Here is a 13,677-nt window from a genome sequence, read left to right as displayed (position 1 = left end):
ATATGCACTACAACTGCTCAATTCTAAAGGCAGCTGTTTCAAAACCATCTTAACCTCCTATTTGATGTATGTAAATCTTCTGAATGTCCCACAAAAGAAGAGTTGTGACTAGAGGAGAATGCCACATAACCAGTTCTAAGCTTCTTTTCTAGGGATTTTTTTTTTTTTTTTGAAAGAAAGGCAGACTGCCATATGTAGCACTTCATTTGGATGTGTCTGAGTCTTGAAAGCCTAATTACTCTATGTTCTCCTACAAATGGACCTTGAAAACTTCTTTGGAGGTTCTAGCAGGGTAGCTCAGCTTCAGAAAGAATACACATGAAGCAGTGAGGGAGGAAGGGGACACCCATCTAGCCAGCCAGATCACTTGGTGATCAATGCTATGACAGGTTTGGCAGCCAGATCGCCCTCACATCCCTAGGGAATTTTTGAAAGCTACCTATTGACAACGGTCTCATAACACAAAAAAAAATTACTTTGAAAAAAAGCATCTCAATTTTAATCTTTTATCAAGTTTTTGTTTTCAGTATAATGAACCTACATTGTTCTTTTAGCTTCAGGTATACAACATATAGTAACCCAACAATTCCATACATCACCTGGTGCTCATTGGACAAGTGCCCTCCTTAATACCTTTCACCTACTTCACCCATCACCTGACCTTCCTCCTCTGTAACCATCAGTTTGTTCTTTACAGTTAAGTGTCTGTTTCTTGGTTTCCCTCTCTTTGCTCATTTGTTTTGTTTAATTTCACATGAGAGAAATCTTATGGTATTTGTCTTTCTCTGACTGACTTATTTCACTTAGCATAATACTCTCTACCTCCATCCAAGTTGTTGCAAAAGGCAAGATTTCATTCATTTTATGGGTGAATAATATTCCATTGTATATATATACCACAACTTCTTTATCCAATCCCAATTTTTAATCTTTTTTTCCAAATGGGGTGAGGGAAGAGGAAAAAGTAGAGAGAGAGTCTTAAGCAGGCTCCATGATGTGTAGCCTAATCTCACAATCCTGAGATAAGGACCTGAGCTGAAATCAAGAGTTGGCCACTTAACGACTAAGCCACCCAGGTGTGCCCCCCAATTTTAATCTTAATATGTTATGTTGTTTTGGAAGGGAGAAGCGGTAGAGGGAGAGGGGGAATTTTTTTTTTTTTAATTTTTATTTATTTACAAGAGAGTGAGTGAGAGCGAGCGAGCCAGAGCAGGGGGAGGGTCAGAGGGAGAAGCAGACTCAAGGCTGAACAGGAAGCTTGATGTGGGGCTCAATCCTGGGACTCTAGGATCATGACCTGAGCCGAAGGCAGTCACTTAACCAACTGAGCCACCCTGGTGCCCAAGAGGAGGAATCTTAAGCAGGCTCCACGCCCAGCTCGGAGTCCAATACAAGGCTCAAACTCACAACCATGAGATCACAACCTGAGCAGAAATCAAGAGTTAGACACTTAACTGACTGAGCCATACGTGTATCCCTTAACTATATTTTAATCCAATATACAATTTCTACTAAAAGGAACCTGAAAATTGTACTCTTTGAGTCACTAAAGTCTACTATTTTTATGTACATGGCCTGGTAGTAAACCAAAACCACTGTGCATGGAAAAACAACTGCATGAGAGTGAAGAATTAAAAATAAACTTATTACTCACCAATGCAATCTGCTGTTTTATGCGCTCTCGAGCTGCCCTATCTTCTGCCTTTTCTCTGTTTCTTTCCTCTAACATTCTTTTTGTTAGTTCTTCTTCTTGCTTTCTTTTATAATCCAACATTTCTTTTCCAGTTTTTCTCCTCTCAATTTCTTTCTTAATTTCTCTCTAAATTAAAGAGAAACGAAGTATTATGAGCCCAAAAGACAACTTACTAATCTGCTTAGGTATTATTTTATATGAGCTGGTTGTAGGGCACAGCTAAAGGGACAAAGTAATTTCATAAAATGTAAGGGTCTAAAAGGATTTATTAATAGCATGGGTTAAAGGTCAAATGTCTATCAATTTACAAATCTCAGCATTTCTATTAAGGTTGTGATGTAATTTGAAAAAAAGGATTACAGGTCTTTGGTTTGTAAAGTAAATGTTACCCTCTAAGGACACAAAGTAGTCATTTATTTGGCATAAAGAATTAATAACTTTCTTATAATCTCAAAAGAGATGACATAGTTCAGGAGCACACGATGAGAAAAATGAATGGTGAACCAGAATTTGGCAACACCAGAGGGAAAATACAGCAAAATACCTACAAATTTCTTTTGCATAGAAAGGAGCTAAGAATTTCATCTGCATCAATATAATACAATTTTACTTCAATTCTCTTTATTCTTAGTGTAAAAGACTCACTGCAGAGAGAAGATTAAACTTATTCCTAGCAATTTACAAAAAACCCACAAGAAGTATACACTATGATCCTACTAAGGAATTCAGGTTAATTACCTTCACTGTGCTTCAACACTCAACTGTAACCAGAAAGCCATCTAAGGTCTGCCAAATTCAGCAGGGAATCAAACATTTCCTTACTGGAAGGGCAAAATGATGATGTACATGAAGTTTACCTGTTCCTCCTCTTTCCTTTTCTCTTCTCTTCTTTCTTCGAGTTTTTTAGTGAGTCTGTATATAAAAAGTTTTTAAAAAATACATTAATGGAGACTTATTAATATAATGAAAACATATGGGTGACTCCCTTTGCTAAAATCAACGGGGAAATAAAATAACAAACAAAAAAAGCTCATGCAGACAAAGCAACAACTCATCTGCCTGGCCCCCAGCCCCAACAGAAATCCATAATCAGTCAGCGGGAGCCTTTCATTTATTTATTTTTATTTACTTATTTATTCTTATTTATTTATTTTAGAACCTTAATTCCACCTCCTACTTAACCATTAGTTTTTCTCCCCCCATCATTATATCTGATACTGATTTAAAAATATACATACACATCTTCAAATGAGTACATAAATTAGTAAGTTACAAATGCTTTCCCCCTACATAGAAGTAAACAGCAACATAGCACAAATTCTAAAATGCTGAAGGCTAACGTTTATAAAAACTAATACCAAAACTGATTCCCAACTCTAAAAAGTTCATCAATTAAAAATAATTATGGGGCGCCTGGGTGGCTCAGTGGGTTAAGCCGCTGCCTTCGGCTTGGATCATGGTCTCGGGGTCCTGGAATTGAGTCCCACGTCGGGCTCTCTGCTCAGCGGGGAGCCTGTTTCCCTTCCTCTCTCTCTGCCTGCCTCTCTGCCTACTTGTGATCTCTCTCTGTCAAATAAATAAATAAAATCTAAAAAAAAAATTACGAAAGCAAAGAGTAATAATGGTTGCGCAATTTAGTGAATACATTAAAATCGACCATGAATTTTGTGATATGTAATTACCTCAATTTTTAAAAATTAATGGTACTTCCTCAGAGGGATTTCGGTTACAAAGGCCTAAGTGTTTGCTAAAGCTCACTTGAAACAACCTGAGCCAGAAATCAAGGGAATGCTCAAAGAATGATGGGGACATATATCAAAGAACAGAAAAGCAAAAATGAAGAGGATGTCACTAGTCAAATCAATGGCAACGAGTGCACCAAAAAGAATGGTAAGAGAAATGAATCGTAACACAGTGGAAAAATGGGATCCATAAAATGTCTTACTGCTGAGGGGAGTTATAAACTGTTACCTACCACTGTGGAAAAACTGTTTGCCAAGTATTTATGACCCTTTTCTGCTCTTGCAAATACACCCAAAAGATATGTCCACCAAGACATGTACAAGAATGCTCATATAGCATATATATCTATTCATAATAGCCCCCAAAATGAGAACAATTCAAAAATCCATCAACAGGGGTGCCTGGATGGCTCAGTGGGTTAAGCCGCTGCCTTCGGCTCACGTCACGATCTCAGGGTCCTGGGATCGAGTCCCGCATCAGGCTCTCTGCTCAGCAGGTAGCCTGCTTCCCTCTTTCTCTCTCTGCCTGCCTCTCCATCTACTTGTGATCTCTCTCTGTCAAATAAATAAATAAAATCTTTAAAAAAAAAATCCATCAACAGAATGAATTAGTCAAATAAAAGAATACTATACAGCAACAAGAGTGTACCAATTCCTGTCACATGCAGCACCACAAAAAAGCTGAAGCAAAGGAGAGCAGAGAGAGAACATGAGTGAAGTTTATGAGCAGGCAGAACTCATCTATGGTGCTGATGCAGAACAGTGGTTATTTTGGGGAGGAAAGTAGTTACTGTGAAAGGGTTATCAGGCCCCTAATGTATGGACTACACTGGTAATTTTCTATTTCTTGATCTGGGTGCTGGTATCTTTTAAGTTTACTGAAAAAAAAAGTTGGGGAAAGAAAGCAGAAGAGGTGGATAAAAGCAGTTCTCTACAGAAGAATGCCAGCTAAGAAATACATACGGCATAAAATTAGAAGGTACAAACTAGAAAAAACGGTGTCTGGGTCGTTATGCATTTGCCTTCGGCTGGGGTCATGATCTCAGTGTCCTGGAACTGAGCCCCCACATTGCATAGGGCTCTCTGCTCAGTGGGAAGCCTACTTTTCCCTCTCCCCCTGCTTATGTTCCTGCTCTCTCGTTGTCTCTCTCCGTCAAATAAAAAAATAAAATCTTAAAAAAAAAAAAACTACTAGGAAAAAACCCCCACCATTTTCAACTACAAATGAAATAACTGATCCAAGCAAAAATCAACAGATGCCAAACCACTGGGTTAAAGCTTTTGAGGAACAGCATATTCATGGTTTCAAAGAATCACCCTATAAATACTTATTAATTAGGGAAAAGGTATCTTTATAATCAAGAAATCCAACAGACACCATCTTAATTAACAATTAAACTTGACATCACCAATAAGCAAACATCTGGTATCAGATGCCTCCTCATGTGAGTAATAAGACAAACATTACTTAGGTAAGGTTCTCAAACTTTAACCTGAACCTAGAATGAAAAATAGGGACCAAATTAAAGGACATTTTAGAAACTTGGGCACCTGGATGGCTTGGTGGGTTAGGCATCTTCCTTCAGCTCAGGTCATGATCCCAGAGCCCTGGGATCCATAAGGCAGTGAGCTCCCTGCTCAGTGCAGAGCCTGCCACTCCCGCACGCTCTAACAAATAAATAAAATCTCAAAAGAAAAAAAAAAAAGACATCCTAGAAACAATTAGCCTAGACACTTAAAGAATGTCCAAGTCATGAGAAATAAAAACAAAAACAAAATAAAGGAAATGTTTTGAATTAAAAAAAGAGACTACACTAAATTCAATGAATGATCTTCGAATGGATTCTGTATCGGGGAAAAAAGTTATAAAGGACATTATTGAAGTAACTGGGCAAATTTGAATGACCGCTTATCAGATAATCTTACTGTATCATGTATTTATAATTTGAGTGTGACAATGGGATCATATTAATATCTGAATGTCTTTAATTACACCCCACCAGAATTGGTGAATTGCAGAATTCTCTTCTGAGAAAAACAGATGCTATTTTGTTCTAATCTAGTTGAAAAGCCCATTGCATCTTACTCAATGACGGAATGACCAACTGTTTCATGACTGCCGCATCCAGGAATCTACTGCTAAATTGTGTTCATTGGTCTGAAGGAAAAGGTAGGGCGTGAATCAGTAGGCAGAGACTCCCAGACCCCTTCCTAGACTGCAGTCCCCACTCAGAGCTGATAAAATCTCAGACAATGTTTTTATTCTTAGGAGATATACACTGAAGTATTTAGGGTAAAATGAAATGATGCCTGCAACTTTCAAATAAGTTGGCAAAAAAGAAGAAAAAAAGTCATTATACTATTCTTTCAACTTTTGAGGTTTGTAATTTTTCCCAAGTAAAGGTTGGCATTGATTGGTACAATTTTTTTTTAAAGATTTTATTTATTTATTTGAGAGACAGAGACAGAAATAGCAACAGAGAACATGAGTGGGAAGGAAAGGGAGAAGCAAGCACCCTGCTGAGCAGGGAGCCCAATATGGGCTCAATCCCAGGACCCTAGGATCATGACCTGAGCTGAAGGCAGACAGTGAGCCACCCAGGCACTCCTTGACAGTAATTATTTGATAATATCTTTATTATCTTTCCCAAAGATTCTACCAATTTTTAAACATAATGACATAAAAACATAAGCAAAATTTAACTAAAAGATGTATCTTTTCGTGTGAGTCGCTAAAAGATTCAACTTTCAGGGGCACCTGGCTGGATTGGTCGGTAGAGCATACAATTCCTGATCTCAGGGTCATCGAGTTCAAGCCCCACATTGGACATAGAGATTAATTAAAAGAAACAAAGAAGATTCAAATTTCACAAATTTTAGCTTTGAAAATAAAACTGTATATATAGTTTAATATTAAGCAAAACTTAATTTCTCACAGATTACATAAGATCTCACAATTACAAATCAATCTGTTTCTTAAAAAAAAAATCAAGTTTACTTCCTTGAAAAGACTATTTAAGATAGATTTTTTTTCTTAATATGTATAGGATAGGATGAGTTTCTGAGGTGACATCAATTTGATTTAGTGACATTTCCCCTAACAAAATCCTTGAAGCCAGATGAGGAAAAGCCTAAGATCTAGTAGAAGTACTTAGTCTTTCCAAGTACAGAAACTTGATCTCTGGAAATAAATGTTATCCTTGAGAGGATGACAAGAATCCTAATATTTAATAACCCGACCTTCCAAATTTTAAGGCTGAGTTTTTTAGTCTGTAGGACAGAAATTTTAAAATACCATCAAAGTTAGAGGAAAAAAATGTATATATTTTGCTTTATAGAACTTGGTATTACAAAATTCTATAAATATCAGATTATACACAGGTATTTGACGTGTCAAATTTATCTGGGCTGTGAAAAAGCACCGCAGGTCAGTTCTATGAGACCGAGAAACTAACAGCACATTAGGGTTTCAGTGTAGAATAACCTGCAGCTGATGGGTAAGTCAAAGGCATAAAAGCACTACAGAGTCTATGACAAGGGATGGTGGAGATGAAGGCCACCTGAAGGGTATAAATGAGGAGCTAAGATGTCATTTGGGATAGGAATACTATACAGGATGTTGTTTTTAGTTGTCACTGTCAATGAAACCAATTCCACAAAAAAACAAAATTCCTAATTGGGTACAACTCAGATGAATAAAATATATGACCACAGAATAGGAAACTAATCTATTAGGACCTAGGCCCTACTGGGTAGCTGAGTCTGATAAGTTAATCTCAGCACCAATTTGAAATGCTTTTATAGTTTTAATTATATGATGTGGATTTTTCAAAAGTTGTTTAAACAGAGAACAGTTACTTTCCAATAAAAACTGTTTCATTAGCAAGTATGCCAACATTTCATCCAATTTTAATACTAGTACTCTTTTAAAGGGCCCTAGCCCACATGCATTTCATGTAATGGGTTCTAACGGTATATGGTTTTAAAAAATACACATGTATGTATCTCTAAGAGTGCTTTAAAAGTTTTTTTCAGTTTAAGGATCTCAAACAACCTGTAGACCCACTCTGTCCTGATATGCTAATTATAAAAGTAATAATTTATGCTCAATGAAGACAGTTTGGCAACTTCAAAACAAAGCAAAAAAAAAAAGTCCCTAATTTCCCTTCCATAATATTAACATTTTCTTCTATGTCTTAAACTGTCTTTATCTGACTCAATATACTATATTTAACACATATACACCAGTGTCGTCACTATATGTAACTCTTTTAATTAAAGATGGTATATTATTTTGTTTGTAGTACCATGCAGAGTTGGTCGGAAGGTTGTGGGTTATTGTTAAGCTATAGTACCATGCAGGCAGAAAGGGGCAGACACTCTCTTAAGAATGGAAGCTATTATGAAACAACAGCAACTTCCCTTTCACATTGCCATTAAATAGCACTTAAGCCACCCTACAAGGCTACCCGCTGTGTGTCTTTTCATTCCCTCCAAGTCTCCAAATCCTTTTCTGATCTTTTATTGTCACTTCCCAAATGTGGTGCAAATAAAGATACCCAGTAGTGGACTTGGTGTTAGCAAAACAGAATGAAACAAAGAGGATGAATCATTGGGAACTTTGGTTCTCTGCTACACCACTTCTTACCGCTGTGAGCAAATCTATCCTTTTAACTCAAGATCTTGGCCCTGCCCAGACACCTACAAAGAACCATCAGAATCCAGGTTTTGCTGAAATGAAGATGATTCTTAGTCATGAGCAAAACCAAATACCCAATGTTAGTAATCATTTTGAAACTTGTTCCCCTATGGCATCTGTGTGAACAAGAAACTCAAGTCTAAAAATTTTTCTTAACTTCCATATAACCCCAAGTTGTGGGGTGCCTGGATGGCTCAGTCATTAAGTATCTGCCTTTGGCTCAGGTCCTGATCCCAGGGTCCTGGGATCAAGCCCCAACAGGCTCCCTGCTCAACAGGAAGCCTGCTTCTCCCTCTTTTACTCCCCCTGCCTGTGTTCCCTCTCTCACTCGCTCTCTCTCAGTCAAATAAATAAATAAAATCTTCAAAAAACAAAAAAGCCTCGCTAAGTTGTTTTAGGTCAAGATTAAAAAATATTCCTGCTTTATCCATATACAATTCATATAACTTAAGAATCATACTATAAAGGGCTCTAGTTTGGAAATTTCTGTATTATTAAAAATACTAAAGTACAAATCACAAAAAGTCAGAAATCTGTACCTGATTATTAGACCAGTAACATATGACACTTAACAGACACCCACTTATGCAAAACCAAGGCTCAGTACAATCATAAAAGTAGCTGAAGTTCGTCCCATTGGGAACTTACTATCCTATGGCACAGAGAGTTAAAAGCAGAAGTAATGGACAGAAAAACACATGTATCAAAAACCAGTGAAAAAGAGGCTGTTGGGCTGATCAAACCTAAAGGTGACTGATGACTTCAAAGATACCTAACTTTACTTGTAGAATATAGTTTTTATGGATACAAGTTGGCCAGGTAATAAAAAATTTCAACCCAGCAGAGTAGCGCAGCGGAAGCGTGCTGGGCCCATAAAAAATTTCAACCCAAAATTCTGAAACTTCATTTGTCTAATTTTAACTTTTACTCAAATTAATGAAATAACTGAGAACCACTCTCTCTTAAAAATATTACTTGCAAAAATAAGAGCAAACCTTTCCACTCTGACAGTGAGGTCCTCCGGAGATTTCTGATTTGAACATCCACCAGGATCCTGAGATGGACTGGCATGGCCTGAACCTTCTCCTCCTTAATTATTTAATAAAAAGAAAGAAGAATAATATTGTATTTAATGCCAATTTTTAAAATGTATAAATATTTTGGATTATATTTGTTAATCTTAAACATTACAAATTTTTCTTAATAATGGAGAAGAAAAGAAATGAGTGATTACTGGGACACCCGGCTGGCTCAGTCATGCGATTCCATGTTGTGAGTTTGAGCCCCACACTGGACATAGAGAAAGGAAGGAAGGAAAGAAAAAGGGAAGGAAGGAAGGGAGGGAGGGAGGGAAAAGAAAAAAAGAGGAAGGAAGGAAGGAAGGAAGGAAGGAATGAGCAATTCCTAATTCTGGCATTTGGATCTGGATACAACAATATATAAGTGGGAAATAAGCAGTTACCCCGTTGAGGGCCACCAAAGTCAGGATCAAAGAGAAAACATGAAAAAGTATTAATCTGGCAGGAGGGGACTATAACAAAAGTAGAGTTAAGCATAACTGACCATGGGTAGGCTTTACTCTAGAGCATTGCTGTCCAGTATCTATGCTGTCCACTACAGTAGCCACTGTCACATGTAAAGCTCTAGAGGCAAAGTCTGATCCTGGGTATCACTCTAGAATTAACACAGGTCCAAGTGATCTGTTTTTGCAAACCAGAGTAATTCCTTAACAAAGCTATCCGTATCTACACTAGTACTAGATGGCCCCCAATTTAACTATGGTTTGCCTTATAGTTTTTTGACTTCATGATGGTATATAAGTGATATACATTCTAGAAACCATACTTCTGGGACGCCTGGGTGGCTCGGTTGGTTAAGCAGCTGCCTTCGGCTCAGGTCATGATCCCAGCGTCCTGGGATCGAGTCCCACATCGGGCTCCTTGCTCAGCAGGGAGCCTGCTTCTCCCTCTGCCTGCCATTCTGTCTGCCTGTGCTTGCTCTCTCCCCCTCTCTCTCTCTGATAAATAAATAAAATTAAAAAAAAATAAAATAAAATAAAAGAAACCATACTTCCAATTTTAATCTTTTCCTAGGCTACAGATATGCACTAAGCTACTGCCTTTGATAGACCGTGGCAACTCTCAGTCAACCACAAAATCACAAGGAAAAAGAACACATTTACATCATTCTGTACCCATACAACCATTCTGTTCTCACTTTCACTACAGTAGTCAGTAAGTTACATCAGTAAGTTCATTATAAAACAAGCTCTGTGTTAGATGACTTCGCCCAACTGTAGGCTACTGTAAGTGTTCTGAGGATGTTTAAGGTAGGCTAGACTAAGCTATGATATTCAATAATTTAGGTGTATTAAATGCGTTTCTGACTTACAATATTTTCAACTTAGAATGGATGTATCGGGCTGTAACCCAATCATAAATCAAGGAAGATCCACATACTTTAAAAAATTTCCTGGGGCATCTGGGTAGCTCAGTCAGTTAAGCATCTGACTCTTGATGACTCTCATGACCCGGAGATCTCCGGGTCATGAGATGGAGCCCTATGTGGGCTCAGCACTCAGCATAACAAATGCTTGTCCCTTTCCCTCTGCTCTTCCCCAGTTTCTGTGCTCTCTCTCTCTCTCAAAAAAAAAAAAAAAGTAAATAAAATCTTAAAAAAGAAAAAAAAAATTTCCTTAAGGCCAGAATTTCCTACTTGGCTTGTAGAGAACAGCTATTTTTTGGTACTTCCCTTTAGAACCTGTCATTGTCTTCCTTACCACTTGCAACTTACTTGATTCTTTACATTTCTGATCTTTGAAAGAGTAAGGACCTTGAAGCAACAAAATCTGGATTCAAATCTTATCCTATTACTTTAGTAAATTACTTAACCTGGGTATTATCTGTATAATGAGAACAGTAACCTCATAGAATTGTTATGTTAATGTATGTTAATTCACATAAAAAGCTTAGACTTCTACAAAGATAGCACAAACTAAGTGCTTCAGCTATTACAGTGGTGGTGGGAATAGGAGAATAAGCAGAGCTGATGATGCACATCTATCCCTACCTCTACATTCAGTGGCATTACCTAGGTAGTGTGAAATCAGCCATAGTAGGAGTAGTACACCTTGGAAATTAGCAAATACTCCCAGCAAGGGCTCCCCACCACCCTACACCCCCCCCACCCCCCACCAGAGCCTCTTCTTTAATATTTACTGGCACATCACTAAATGCAACCCTTGAATAAGAAGTGGTTAACCACTAGCATCCAGTGTGTGTTCAATTGGAAATAAATCAATTTCATTAGTAAATTAAATTAATGCCAAGGACATTCATACCTTAATACAGCAAACAACTTAACAGAACTTTGGAAGATAACTTGCAGGTAGTTGGAAAAAAAAAAAAAGGTGCTGAACAACAATACAGTTAGATTTATGACTAAAAACAAAGAAAAATGGATAGATGTCATATACAGTAAGAATTCCAATGGCATGGCAGAGTTGTCTTTGGCATTGTGTAAATGACTTATGAGTATGGAATATACATTTATAACTTTATGCATGAAACAGCTTATATGAGCTTATATTTAACAGGTAATCAATGAATGGAATGTTCCAGATTTCCTAAAAACTTTTAAGCTAAAACAACGATAAACACCCAAACATAATGAAAATTTATTAGAAGTTCTAACTTCAGGTTTAAAAACATAACTGGATAATTAGGCATAATGTATCTCCCACTTACAAAGCAGTCTTGCCAAAAAATAATATATAATGAACCTAAATCTGATCAAGCCTGTAATGTTAACTACCAACTTAGAAGAATATTTACATAATACCCTAAGAATGCAGCAAAGTCCAGGTGGAGGGGAAGATGGAGGTGAAGTAGGACCTTAGGCTGGTCTCATCCCACAAATACAAATACATAACTATCAACTTATCCTAAATACACCAGTAATTGACCTGAAGACTGGCAGAACATACTCCACAACTAAAGGCAGAAAAGAAGTCACATCGAAGAAGGTAGTAAATGCAGAGACACACTTCGGAAGAGAAACAAATCATGGAAGTTGAGGTGGAGAGAGGACTGTGGTGGCAGAGAAAGGGTGAGAAACAAACAAGACAAGAGAGTGCACAGGGAAAACGAACCCACACAGCAACTGGCCTGGAAAGCAAAAGGGTCCAAATTTCATGAATTCTTCTAACCAGCAGGGCTTAAAGCCTGGAGTTTTTAAAGGTCATTGTGTTTGGCTCTGGGAGAGTTCAGAGGACACTGGGCCTGCTCTTGGAGAAAAGGCAGGGCCAAGAGCCCACAGATACTCAGCATGGAAACAGTGATCTAAATAGTACCTGGAGTCCCAGTAGGGAGGTTAGGTGCTCATCTCAGATTATATCCCAGAGAAGCAGTACTGACAGAAAGATCCCTCCAGAAACAAACAAACTGGCCAGTGCCATTTCTCTCCTTCACCCCTCAGCATAAACAGAGCCATAAGCGGGAAGCAGCACAGCACCCAGACTGGCTACCTAACTTGCTTTCAACAAGCCCTGCCATGTCACACTCTGGAAAAACTACTCTTCCCAGTCACATCTGCCTCAGTCTGGGCATGATGAGCCCTCCTCCCCAAAAGACCAGGCCAAATCCCTGCTCACAGAGCATAATCCCTAATCCCAGAGGATAGTGAGGCCTCTATTCTGGCAGCGGTGGTAACAGGTCTCATTTCAGAAGCAGACCAGGGCACACCTAGTTAAAACGCATCACTTTCTGGCCAGGAACCAAACACTATCTGCAAAAGACAGAGAAACAAAGAGAGCATCTGCAGACAGCTAGCCTGAAGCATAAAGCAACCAGGAGACAACAGCAGAGTGCACGAAGCACACACTGGACACACTCCCAGAAGCGCAGGCCCTGGGGAACAAAGGACGCTACACTGCAGGGCACTATAGGACCTCAACTTCGTTAAACCATTACCCTCAAGAACAGGAGATGTAGCAGACTTTCCTAACACAGAGAAACAGGCACAGAGACTTAGGCAAAAAGTGAAGACAGAGGAATTTGTCACAAATGGAAAACAGGACAAGACCACAGCTGGAGATCCAAGCAAAACAGATATAAGCAATATGCCTGATGGAAAATTTAAAGCAATGATCATAAGGATACTTACTGGATTTGAGGAAAGAGTAGAGGACATCACTGAAAATGAACACAGAGGTAAGAAATAACATAGCAGAGGGGCAACTGGGTGGCGCAGTCAGTTAGGCAGCTACCATCAGCTCAGGTAATGATCTCAGAGTTCTGGGATCAAGCCCTACACTGAGCTTGCTGCACAGCAAGGAGTCTGCTTCTCCTTCTTCCCCTTCCCCCAACTCATGTACACACGCATGCTCTCAAATAAATAAAATCTTTAAAAAAAAAAAAAGAAAGAACATAGCAGAGATAAATGGCTCAATAAACGAAATGAGAAACACAACTGATGGAATGAATAGCACACTGAAAGAAGCAGAGGAATGAATTAATGACTTAGGAGACAAGAGTAATGGAAAG

The 13,677-nt window shown here is 38.4% G+C and overlaps 1 protein-coding gene across 1 annotated transcript in view; it reads right to left on the bottom strand.

The window, feature by feature from the left end:
• UBXN4 (UBX domain protein 4) overlaps window positions 1-13,677 on the bottom strand; it is a 58,635-nt gene that overhangs the window by 20,680 nt on the left and 24,278 nt on the right. The window contains exons 6-8 of the mRNA XM_004774253.3: window positions 9,130-9,223; window positions 2,551-2,605; window positions 1,655-1,819 (exon numbers count right to left, since the gene is read on the bottom strand). Of these exons, the coding sequence (XP_004774310.1) occupies window positions 1,655-1,819; window positions 2,551-2,605; window positions 9,130-9,223 (314 nt within the window). The remainder of the gene's footprint in view (window positions 1-1,654; window positions 1,820-2,550; window positions 2,606-9,129; window positions 9,224-13,677) is intronic.

The sequence above is a fragment of the Mustela putorius genome, unplaced genomic scaffold (assembly GCF_011764305.1).
Source record: "Mustela putorius furo isolate JIRA1106 unplaced genomic scaffold, ASM1176430v1.1 tig00003867_pilon_pilon_pilon, whole genome shotgun sequence".
In the NCBI taxonomy this organism is placed as follows: Eukaryota; Metazoa; Chordata; class Mammalia; order Carnivora; family Mustelidae; genus Mustela; species Mustela putorius.
This window is presented reverse-complemented; position numbering and strand designations above follow the sequence as displayed.